This window comes from Meles meles, chromosome 1 (assembly GCF_922984935.1).
Source record: "Meles meles chromosome 1, mMelMel3.1 paternal haplotype, whole genome shotgun sequence".
NCBI lineage: Eukaryota > Metazoa > Chordata > Mammalia > Carnivora > Mustelidae > Meles > Meles meles.
Genome location: NC_060066.1, coordinates 191,598,912 through 191,611,430, shown reverse-complemented (window position 1 = coordinate 191,611,430; position 12,519 = coordinate 191,598,912). Strand labels below are relative to the sequence as shown.

At 44.5% G+C, this 12,519-nt stretch overlaps 1 protein-coding gene across 1 annotated transcript in view; it reads right to left on the bottom strand.

Annotated features, from left to right (window-relative positions):
• The window catches only part of LOC123926444 (CUB and sushi domain-containing protein 2-like), a 596,474-nt gene that overhangs the window by 24,693 nt on the left and 559,262 nt on the right, over nt 1-12,519 (bottom strand). The window contains exons 56-60 of the mRNA XM_045980312.1: nt 10,176-10,349; nt 9,303-9,485; nt 6,245-6,421; nt 4,914-5,093; nt 4,300-4,473 (exon numbers count right to left, since the gene is read on the bottom strand). Of these exons, the coding sequence (XP_045836268.1) occupies nt 4,300-4,473; nt 4,914-5,093; nt 6,245-6,421; nt 9,303-9,485; nt 10,176-10,349 (888 nt within the window). The remainder of the gene's footprint in view (nt 1-4,299; nt 4,474-4,913; nt 5,094-6,244; nt 6,422-9,302; nt 9,486-10,175; nt 10,350-12,519) is intronic.

Here is a 12,519-nt window from a genome sequence, read left to right as displayed (position 1 = left end):
GCCACAGAAAATATGTTGTGGAGCACAGCAAGTTAGAAATAAATATATTGTTGGAGAGGTTGTGGAGAAAGGGAACCCTCTTACACTGTTGGTGGGAATGCAAGTTGGTGCAGCCATTTTGAAGAACAGTGTGGAGATTCCTCAAGAAATTAAAAATAGAGCTTCCCTATGACCCTGCAATTGCACTACTGGGTATTAACCCTAAAGATACAGATGTAGTGAAAAGGGTGGCCATATGCATCCCAATGTTCACAGCAGCAATGGCCACAGTCACCAAACTGTGGAAAGAGCCAAGATGCCCTTCAATAGACAAATGGTTAAAGAAGATATGATCCATATATACAATGGAGTATTATGCCTCCATCAGAAAGGGTGATTACCCAACTTTTGTATCAACATGGATGGGACTGGAGGAGATTATGCTTAGTGAAATTAGTCAAGCAGAGAAAGTCAATTATCATATGGTTTCACCTACTTGTGGAGCATAAGGAATAACATGGAGGACATTAGGAGAAGGAAAGGAAAAGTGAATTGGGGGAAATTGGAGGGGGAGATGAACCATGAGAGACCGTGGACTCCAAGAATCAAACTGAGGGTTTTAGAGGGGAGAGGGTGGGGAGTTAGGTGAGCCTGGTGGTGGGTATTAAGGAGGACACATATTGCAGGGAGCCCTGAGTGGGTCTGGTGTGGGTGTGGGTCTGGTGCATAAACACCATGGGTGTGGTGCATAAACAATGAATCTTGGAATACTGAAAAAATAAAATTTTAAAAAAAGGAAATAAATATATTTGACTTCTTTATAGCATGCTACAAGAACACTGACTAGCAGAGTTACAGTTCCCCAAGACATCATTTCAAGCGTGAAGAACACCCTTCATGCTATTATGTGAATGTGTGTGTGTACACAGAGTCAAGAGCTTCATAATCATATATAAAATAAAATGGAAGCAGGCTAGTATCTAAAATCTTGAAAGAACTTATCAGATCAACACCCAAAAACCAAAAAAATCCCACCAAGAAATGGGCAGAAGACATGCACAGACATTTCTCCAAAGAACAGACATGTGAAAAAATGCTCAACATCACTTGGCATCAGGGAAATACAAATCAAAAGCATAGTGAGAAACTACCTCACACCGGCCAGAATGCCTAAAATTAACATCGGGAAACAACAGATGTTGGCGAGGATGCGGAGAAAGGGGAACTCTGTTGGTGGGAATGCAAGCTGGTGCAGCCACTCTGGAAAACAGTATGGAGGTTCCTCAAAAAGTTAAAAATAGAGCTACCCTATGGCAAACCTTGCAATTGCACTACTAGGTATTTATCCAAAGGATACAAACACAGTGATTTGAAGGGACACTTGCACCCCAATGTTTATAGCAGCAATGTCCACAATAGCCAAACTATGGAAAGAGCCCTGATGTCCATCAACAGACGAATGGATAAAGAAGATGTAGTATATATATACAAACAATGGAATATTACTCAAGTCCCCCCCCCCCCCCGCCCAAAAATCTTGCCACTTGCAATGATGTGGATGGAACTAGAGGGTATTTGCTAAGCAGAATAAGTTAGTCGGAGAAAGACAAATACCACATGATTTCACTCATATGTGGAATTTATGAATGGAAACAGATGAACATAGGGGAAGGGAAGGAAAAATAAAATAAGGTGAAAAGAGGGAGGCAAACCAAGAGAGACTTTCAATCACAGGAAACAAACTGGGGGTTGCTAGAGGGGAGGGAGGTGGGAGAATGGGGTAACTGGGTGATGGACATTAAGGAGGGCATGTGATGTAATGAACACTGGGTACTATAGAAGGCTGATGAATCACTAAATTCTATGAAACTAGTAAAAGTATGAAAAAAAGATGCATTCTAAAAAAAAAAAATAGAAAAAAAAAAGTGAAAACAGGACCAGCAGCCTATGCTGATAGAAGCCTCTATGAGAGCTGGGGGGTCTAGACTAACCAATCAGAAGTCAGTTAAAGGCTGACTTGATAAGAAGTCACCAAATCTAGGACGAGGCAGCTCAATAAATAAGAAGTACAAATAGATGATGAAGAAAGAGCAGCTCCGTCTTGCTGATAAGAAACGTGATACCACCAGGGAAATACAAATCAAAACCACAATGAGATACCACTTCACACCAGTCAGAATGGCTAAAACTAACAAGTCAGGAAATGACAGATGTTGGAGAGAATGTGGAGAAAGGGGAACCCTCCTACACTGTTGGTGGGAATGCAAGCTGGTGCGGTCACTCTGGAAAACTGCATGGAGTTTCCTCCAAAAGCTGAAAATAGAGCTACCCTATGATTCAGCAATCGCACTACTGGGTATTTACCCTAAAGATGCAAAAAAGGGGCACGTGCACCTGAATGTTTATAGCAGCAATGTCCACAATAGCTAAACTATGAAAAGAACATAGATGCCTATCAACAGATGAATGGATAAAGAAGATGTGGTATATACACACGATGGAATACTATGCAGCCATCAAAATAAATGAAATCTTGCCATTTGCAATGACATGGACGGAACTAGAGAATATTACGCTAAGTGAAATAAGTCAATCAGAGAAAATCAATGATCATACGATCTCCCTGATATGAGGAATTTGAGAGGCAGAGTGGGGGGTTTGGGGGGTAGGGAAGAAAAAAATGAAACAAGATGGGATCGGGAGGGAGAAAAACCATAAGGGACGCTTAATCTCACAAAACAAACTGAGGGTTGCTGGGAAGAGGTGGCGTGTGGAGAGGGTGGTTGGGTTATAGACACTGGGGAGGGTATGTGAAATGGTGAGTGCTGTGAAGTGTGTAAGCCTGACGATTCACAAACCTGTACCCCTGGGGTAAATAATACATTATATGTTGATAAAAATAATTAATAAAAAAAAGAAACATGATGCCAATGACAACAATGAGATATCTTTTTAAACTTCTTGGGCTGGTAATTATTAAAAAACATTGTCAAAATCCATTGTTAATGAGGCTGTGAGTCAAGGAATATTTTCAGAAACTGCTGGTGGGAGAGTGAGTTGGGACTCTTTCTAGAAGATAGTTTGGCAACATGTGTCAAGACGTATTGGGGGCATGCTTGCTGGTTCAGCATTCTCTCTCTCCTAGGACTTTACCACAAGAGTAAAGAAAGGTTGTTCTCAAGAACATTTGTTGCAGAACTGCTTCTCACGTGATTAAACTGGAGAGACCTAAATTTACCACCAGTAGGAGAAGATTAAACCAGTTGTGGATTAAAAAAGGTGGTGATGGCCTATCAATGAAGACAAGTCACAAACTAGCTAGCACAGCATCATTTAATACCATTTGCAGAAAACTGTACAGCTGTCTGTCCAAAGCATTGTGGTTGGGGTGGAAGTACAGTCTTCTTTGGGCAGCCAGCGTTCACAGGACTGTGATGTTCTTCTTTGTATTTTCAGATACATTTACATTTTTTCATGATGACCATAATTCATTGTTCAGAGGCAATTTAGCTTTTTCTCAAGACGAAAATCAGGATTTCTGAGTCCAGATTCAACTCTGAGACTTGCTACCTTCCCAATGTTTCTCTGGAGGTGTACAAAGGCCAGAGGGGCTGACCAGGCCCCCAATGCTGCCTCTCTGGTGTCCACATTTGAGCTGCTGCTCCCAGTTCCTGCTGAAATTTCCCAAACTGAAGCAAATTTTCAGAGGTACCAATACAATGTCATGAGTATGTTGATGGTTTTCTACAGGATTAGAGAAATGCCTAGTAGAAAAAAAAATTAGGTCTTCTACTTGTCCAAAGCATGGATACTGAGAGACTCTTCCAGAGTCCAATTATGTGGTATGTCAGGAATAAGTGAGGAAGTGAGCTCTGGGGTGGGCTTGGGCTCTTGGGGTCACGATTAGGCCAAGTGGATAAGAAATAAACTCTTTCATCAAAAAATCATGTATGCTCCAGGAATCTTTTCTCTGCAGGCTATTTTTCATAAAGACAGGCACATTTCCAGCATGAGTGCCTTCCAGATCTTTGGGAACTATCCTATCCAGTAAACAACCTTTCATGTTAAGAAACACCTCCCTTTTCTCTGGCTTAATTTCCTTTCACTTTGACTCCACATGGTGTCCAGGGCTCAGTGGGATATTCTCATTGTTTTCCTTTAAACTCCCTTTAAGAGTGTCTTTGGCAAAGCTGCTCCCTGATTTTGGTGGGGGGACAGTTATTACCTACTCAGGGCCTCCCAGTAGCAGAGCTCTGAGGAGGGAAGGGGAAGGAGCCAGCAGATAAGATGCACAAAGGCCCGGTTCATAAGCAAACTTACGGAAACACTGAGGCAACTCTCCAGTCCAGGATCCATTCCCTTCACAGGTGAGCACCGCAGGCAGGGACAGCTGGTACCCCTCCAGGCAGGCATATGTCACGCTTGAGCCCCACATGAAGTCGGATCCCACCACTTTCCCATTGGGGATGAGCTGAGGTGGCTTGCATATGATAGCTGGGGGGAGGGGGAGACCAAAGCACTCTGAGTTCCAGTGCTATCCTAGGGCGGGCACTAGGCCCAACTCCCCAGCACCAATGTCACTGGCTACCTTGTGCCTACTGAGAGTCTAGGCTAAGCAGGGAGAATCAGGAATGCTCCCTCTTAGTTTGGAAGCCAGGGGATCCTTTTGCATTTTACAGTGCCCTCAAGTGTGACAACCCACTCCTCCGTCTGCACAGTCCTTCCCTTGATGCTCAAAGCCCAGGACTTACCTTGGTACCTCTGTTTCCCTCCTTGCAGATGTTCAGGGATCAGTACTCACCCCACACCCCCCATGACAAGATGGTATTAGGGCTCTGCCTCCTCAACTCCCACCCTGCTACATGTTCAAGGCCCATGTCTCACTTTTGTATCTTCTTTGGCCCTGTGTCCACATGGGCAGCCCTCAGACACACCTTTGCAGACTGGCTTGGTACCATTCCATGTCCGGTCCTTGGTGCAGCTCAGCACAGACACCCTATGTGACTCCATCATGTAGCCAGGGACGCACTGAAACGTCACAGTTTTGTTGTACCTGAAGTCATTGCCCAGCCGGAGACCGTTGGCTGGAATCCCAGGGTCGCCACAGTTTATGACTAGGAGAAGGGAGATAAAGCATGGTTTACTCTAGGTACAGAACTCACTTCTCCCCAGCATTCCAATGCCATCCCTAGTATTCCCTGTACACGTCCAGGAGGGAAGAATCAGATCAGAGATGCCCTCACTCTTCCCATGCTCCTGGCTGGGCGCTGCCCTTTCTAAAGTCCCTCTGGCCACGTCTCTCCGCAAAGGCCCTCCCACATCTGTACTGTCCTCACCCCCACCATCGTTCAGCACCGCAGCAACTTGGGCTATGAGGACCATCCTTATTCAAAGCCCACTCCTCTCAGAGGAAGTACCCAGAGAGCCTAGTTCCCAAATGAGGCTGGGGCTCAGAGAGGGAGGTTTTCAGATTGAAGAGCCTGTGTTATTGGACCTCAGTAGACAATTTGTCCACTGAGGGGCACATGCTATTACCTGTTGTTCTGCCTAGGAGGCCTCTGTAGGGCCAGCGGCTTAGAAGCAGGGTCTTATAACTTTGCAATGGTCATATCTTTGCTATGGTATTGAGTGAGCTCTGGCCTCGGAACAGAAGTGAACTTGATGTGGGATTTAGGGAGAGACCTGAAATCATAGGCTAGGGGTTGGAAAGGGCCGGTGTTCTCAGATACCTTTATCTTACTACTTCCCTCCGTCTGGGACCCACAGTGACTTACTTCCCAAGGAAAAAGATGTGGGGCTGCCCCAGAGAAGAGAAGGGAAGGGGACCAATGGGACTATATGAGGCTTGACAGTGAGGGAGGGGGAACGGTGGGGGATGGGTCCAAGGCTGAGAGAAACCCACGAAGATGGTGGGAGGCAATAGCCATAGGAGTTTGCCACAGAAGAGAACAAGGAAGCCTAAGGAACTGTTGAGAGCCTGAGGAATAGCAGATATATACACCCTTCCCCTCCCTGAGCCTCAGTCATCTCATATGTCAAGTGGGCTGTGATGGAAATCAAATGACATGATGCAAATCAAATTGGACACTTAGCTTAGTGGTGGTTACACAGTATGTGCTCAGTAAATAGACCCTGTCATTTGGGAGTGAGTCCCCCCACTGCAGCGAGCCTTCTCAGTCTCTCACAGACAGCCTTCATTGGCGTGGAGGAGCCCAATCGCCTCGGCCACCACGTGCCACGGAGCCCAGAGGGCCTGGGCTCTCACCTATGCACTCCGGGTCACTGCCTGTCCAGGTGCCATTGACTGAGCAGTGTCGGCTGAGCAGGCCCGTGGCGTAGTAGCCTTCCCGGCACTCATAGACGATGGAGCTGGAGAAGCCCAGGCCGTCACTGAACAGGACGCGGGCGTTGCTTGGAGTCCCGGGGTTCCCACAAGAGATCACTAGGAAGCCAGAGAAGTGCATTATTCACCAGAACCCGGGTGGGCATCAGCCGGGGGGCTGAGAGTGGCCCAGAAGGCAAACGGCAGGCTACATCAGGACCCTGTGGATTGAAATGCCTCTCGGGCTGCTTTTGTGTCTGATCATCTCGCCCCCAGAAGGGAAGGAGATATCTGAATGAATTATTATTATTATTATTATTTTTTGTTAATTTTCTGAGAAGTGAAGACTATACATGTTTATCCCACCTAAAATTTTAGACAATTCTTTAATATCGCCAAATAGGGACAAGATGTTCCATGTTCATCTTGTATATTCTGCCCCAGTCCTGGAATCAGTCATTTCTCTAAAGAGTTCTGGTTTCTTTTAATGGAGAATGGATTTAAAAAACGTAATCTGAAAATTAAGGGTACTCACTGCTACTGAGCTGGTCATTGATACAGACTTCTAGAATGGGTAGAGCTGGGAAAAAAACTTAAGTTAAAAATCCATTATGAGTTTATGCTGATGTTACCAATCCAAATTTAGGATTATGAGTCTTCTTAACTTCTTTATTTTTATATTATATCTCTTTAATGCTGAAAATCTTGGTTCTTAATGACAGATAATTTTGTTTTCAAAAAGTTTCAGGATAATAATGTCAATATTATTACTAATAATATGATTGCTGAAAAACAATTGAAGATTTTATTGTCATTTTCTTTGTCCTCAGGGCACATATGCCGTGGTCAAATTCCACTTTTTTCAAGTCAGTTGAAAGTTCTCTGGATTGTTAAGTGACCAGTTTGATAAGTAGTTAGGTTCAATTGTTTTCATTTTGACTTCGCTATTTAGAGATTGCTTGTTTCTAATCTTTGATTTAACTTTACTTTGCTAAGTGTATACAACATTTATGTTATGTGGTCCCAAAGTCAAATCTACAAATGATTCCTATATAATGAGCACAACAGGTAGTCCTTAACACCCACAGATTCAACAGTATTTGTGCTGCCTAGGTGCTGGAAACACAATTAGAGAGTCATGTCTCCTGCCCTTCAGGAGCCCAGTCCATCTCAAGGATCACCTACTTATGAACAGTAGAATTAAAGTATGATGTAATAATTGTTATACTTGAAGGAAAAAAAAAACCACTAAGAAGGGAGGAGCTTATTGGGGCTGAAGGTAGGAATCTGAGTAGTTCTTTGAAAGGTAAGTGGGAACTTGCCAAGGAAAGTCATGAAGAATTGTGTCCATATCATATACACACTCATCTAACAAACATTCACTTCCAGGTCCAAACTCTAAGCCACCCACTTTCTGTTCCCTGAACACTCCTGGCATGGTGACTGACTCCAGGCTGGGATACCTACTATAGTATTTGGCATGAAAGGGGACTCGAGTCGCAGTGGATACTTGAGAATGCACTAAATTCTCCCCCTGCCAACATACTCTCCCACTACCATAGACCTCTTAACTATGCCTACAAAATCCTATGGAAACAGGGGCGTCTGGGTGGCTCAGTTAAGGTCCGACTCTTGATCTCAGCTCAAGTTTAGATCTCAGGGTCCTGAGTTCAGGCTCCTGCTGAGTGTGGAGCCTACTTGAAAAAAAAATCCCGTGGAAACTAACCATGGCAAAGCACCATCCACAAGGCAGCACTTCAGGCAGACAAGCGGGAGAGGGCACTGGCTCCATCTGTAGCCTTTCCTGGGCAGGTGTCCCCTGATCAGGGGGCAGAACATCTCCCCGTACTCTGTAGGACTTACACCGCAACCTCAATTTCAAGGGCCATTCTCTGACCACTGCCCCTTATCTCTTCAGCTCATACCCTCTGGGATTCATTCTCTGGTGATATTTTGGTTCCAATGGCACCGATAATCCATGGATCCCACCACTTTTCATTGTCTTTTACTCCACTCATAAACTTGCTCCCTACCTACCCAGCATAGATGCCAAGATCCATCGTAATCCCTCTCCCTCATATATACGCTCTCCTTACTTGCTACTCACTGCATCTTAGCTGCCCGATAAAACCCCCAACCGTACACCCACAGCTTCACCTACTCTATGTCTGCACCTCTGGAGCAAAACGTGGCCTGAACAAAAACACAGGCCAATGTTGACTACTCTCACTTAGGGGAGCCCTTGGTGCTGTCTGGCAATGGAACGGTTCCCTATTCGACTCCCAGGAACCCTTGCTAGGTGACTGTTTCATATGATTTCCTTCCTCTTCCAGCACCTTCTCACGCACCCTTATCTCAGCGGCTACACTGATTCCTCATTAGGAGAGTGCTATGCAGGCTGTATTTTGGAGAGAGACAGAGAGATCCTGGGAGCAGGTACAAAAAGTTGGACTCTGGGGAGAGAGGTTTTAAAATAAAGTTGTTTTCAGAAATTCAAGAATTGTGTGGAGAAATCTAATTTCTCCCCCTGGAGCTACCTCAGGAAACATCAGTAGGGACTTCTATTACCTTTAAAGGGTCTTTTAAAAATGAGATTTGTATTTCTTTTGGCACCTTGGATACCTGTGTAATAGTCTCTTCCTTAAACTAAACTCCAAGAGGGCGAGGCGTGTCTGTCTCGACACTGTTGTGTCCCCAGCACCTAATACAATATTTGGCACATGGTTGTTGGAGCTGTATGGGAAATAAATGAATAAACGGGGCTAAACTTCGTTGCTTCTGGTTTCTTACCCTCTTAGGTGAGGGTGGGGATTATGTTTGTCTTTGGATTACTAGTGAGCATGACTGAGAACTCTGTTGACTACTATCCTCCAGGCCAAGGGTTCCAACGGGGCCGTGGATTTTGTCTGCGAGTGTGAGGGCAGGTGCTTGGGAGCAGGCAGCTGGGGGAAGAGCAGCTGCGGTGGGCAAAGGGGAAAAGCAGAATGGTCACATACATTACCTCCACACTCAGGCTGCGTGCCGCTCCACGAGCCGTTGGCTTGACAGGTCCGCTCAGATGATCCCCGGAGCATGTGGCCAGCTTCACAGCTGAAACGCATCAGACTGCCTGGGGCAAAGCTATCCCCCAAACGGATGCCGTGCGCTGGGATCCCTGGGTCCCCACAGGTTCCCATGCTGGTTCCTATGGATCAGAACCAAACAAACCCTCTTGTTTTAGCATGGAAGAGCTGGCAGTGGGGAACTGAGAAAGATATTAGGCCAGTGCTAAGGGGAGGCATTGAGCCTCAGGAAAAAGGGGGGTGAAAACTGACTGAGTGTCTTGCCCCAGTTAGTTGAACCTTACTTCCTGCCTTACTTCCTGCCTTACTACTCCAAGACTGGTGTATAAGGGCAGTAGGGGAAACTAGGCAGCCTAGAATAAGACAAGTTGGGGAGGATGCAGTGATAAGAAAGAAAGGGAAGCAGGTTCGGGCCTTGGAGTCCCAAACAGGGAGGAAAGAACACGGGGGTGGATTTGGACCTGGGCTCAACAACAGGGAGGCTTGGACTCTTTTCAGAAACTTATGGAAACAAGTGTCTGGACAGGATTCTGACCACAGGGGACTTCACAAATTTTCATTCTCCCTAGTTTTGCTACACTGGGTTGTATGGGCTTGGCCAGAGCAGACCAAAGGGAAGAAGCTGGGCTCAGACCACCAAAGGCTGAAGTCCGATTGGGACCTCTGATAGCTGTGCTCTCTGCCTATGAGATGGGGATCTAAAAGGTTGGTTTCCCTCCTGCCCACCTGTCACACTCACACCTTGGAAGTTTGTCCATCTCCCCCCAGACAAGGGTTCCACTGGGCCCTCTCCCTCATGCCAAACTCCATACCTGAGCAGTGGGGGAGGGAGCCAGTCCAGTGTCCATCCAGCCCACACATACGGGTGGCGTTTCCGACCAGAGTCCTCTTGCCGGTGCAACTGTAACGCACGACTGCTCCCATGGTAAAGCTGTCCCCAGACATCTGGGCATGGGGTGGGGAGCCCGGATGGCCACAGGACACCACTGTGGGTAAGAGCAAACATATCAGCAACTCTGCAGAGGGATGGATTGTCATCACAGGACACATGCTAGCTTTCCATAGTGACAGGTAGAGAAGAAGAGAAAGCCTGCATTATCTACTGAAGCTTGTTTCCTGTTGGTACAACTACCTGACATTAGCAGACAATGCCTACCCACCTAGCTGTACATTTTCAGTATCTGTGAAATGAAGAGAAATACCTGTTGTTTTAAGAGTTAAATGAGATAATACCTGGGAAACTTCTCAGCATGTAGCAGGTATGCAATAGTATCTGTTTTCTTTCTTTTTTTTGCCTCTTGTGCACACCTCTCCCTATTTCTTCACTGCTGTAGGACATACCCAAGGTGTCTCTGGGAGAAAGGTGGTACACATAGCAAACATAACACAGAACAGACAACCTGTCATCTAGGACTGTCTGCACTGGCTACAGGTTCCCAAATAAGGGCCAGTTCTAGTCTTTCCCAACTGCATCTTATTTATAGATGCCCATATCAGTTGTCTCCAACCTGTCCCCTTCAGTCTGTAAGTTTCCTCTCCTGAAACACCAAATTGTAGCTGAACACCACTGATAAGATTAGAATGCCAGATTATCTTAAGAAAATGAAAGTCCTAGCTTGAAAAGAATCCCATGTTCACTGCAGCATTAGTTATAGTAGCCAAAACTAGGAAACTACCTAAGTGCCCATTGGCAAATGAATGGATAAAGAAGATGTAGTGTATATATACAATGGAATGTTATTCAGGCATAAAAGAATGAAATCTTGCCAATTGTGGCAAGATAAATGGACCTCAAGGGCATTATACTAAGTGAAATAAGCCATTCAGAGAAAGACAAATGCTATGTGATCTCAATTATATGTGGAATCTCAAAAAAACAAAACAAAACAAAAAACAAACCCAAACAATGGAGCTTTTAGATACAGAGAATAGATTGATGGTTGCCAGAGGCAGGGGATGGGAGGTGGCTAAATGGGTGAAGAAGGTCAAAAGGAACAAACATTAATAAGTCAGAGAATGTAATGTACAGCACAGTGACTATGGTTACTAATACTGTGTTACTAATACTAATACTAATACTTTGAAAGTTCCAAAATGTGAGCCAAGATGCCCTTCAACAGATGAATGGATAAAGAAGATGTGGTCCATATACACAATGTAATATTACATAGCCATCGGAAAGGATGACTATCCAACTTTTGCATCAACATGGATGGGACTGGAGGAGATTATGCTAAGTGAAATAAGTCAAACAGAGAAAGTCAATTATCATATGGTTTCACTTACTTGTGGAACATAAGGAATAGCATGGAGGACATTAGGAGAAGGAAAAAATGAAGGGGGAGAAATTGGAGTGGGAGACAAGCCATGAGAGACTACGGACTCTGGGAAACAAAGAGAGGGTTTTAGAAGGAAGGGGGCTAGGTGGATGGGTGAGCCTGGTAATGGGTATTAAGAAGGACATGGATTGCATGGAGTATTGGATATTATAAGCAAACAATGAATCATGGAACACATCAAGAACTAATGATGTAGTATATGTTGGCTAATTGAGTTTAAAGAAAAAAATAGTCATCAAACACCAAAAGTATATTTTCTAGTGATTAAAAGGATCAATCTATCAATAAGATATAAAATTATAAATATATATGTACCTAACAACAGAGATCCCAAATACATGAAAAAAAAACTAACAGAATTGAAGGGAGAAATAGACAGATCAACAATAATAGTATGAGATTTCACTACCCCATAGAACAACATGACAAAAGACCTACAAGAAAATATGTGACCATGCTATAAACCAACTAGACCTCACAATCATCTGGAGAACATTCTACCCAATAACAGCGGAAAATACTCTCTTCTCAAGCACACATGGAATATTCTCTAGGATAGGCCATGTGTTAAGTCCTAAAATAAGTCTCCATAAATTTAAAAAGATTGAAGTTGAAACTCGACCATTCTCTTACACCGTACACAAAGATAAACTCGAAATGGATAAAAGACCTCAACGTGAGACAGGAATCCATCAGAATCCTAGAGGAGAACATAGGCAGTAACCTCTTTGATATCAGCCACAGCAACTTCTTTCAAGATATGTCTCCAAAGGCAAAGGAAACAAAAGTGAAAATGAACTTCTGGGACTTCCTCAAG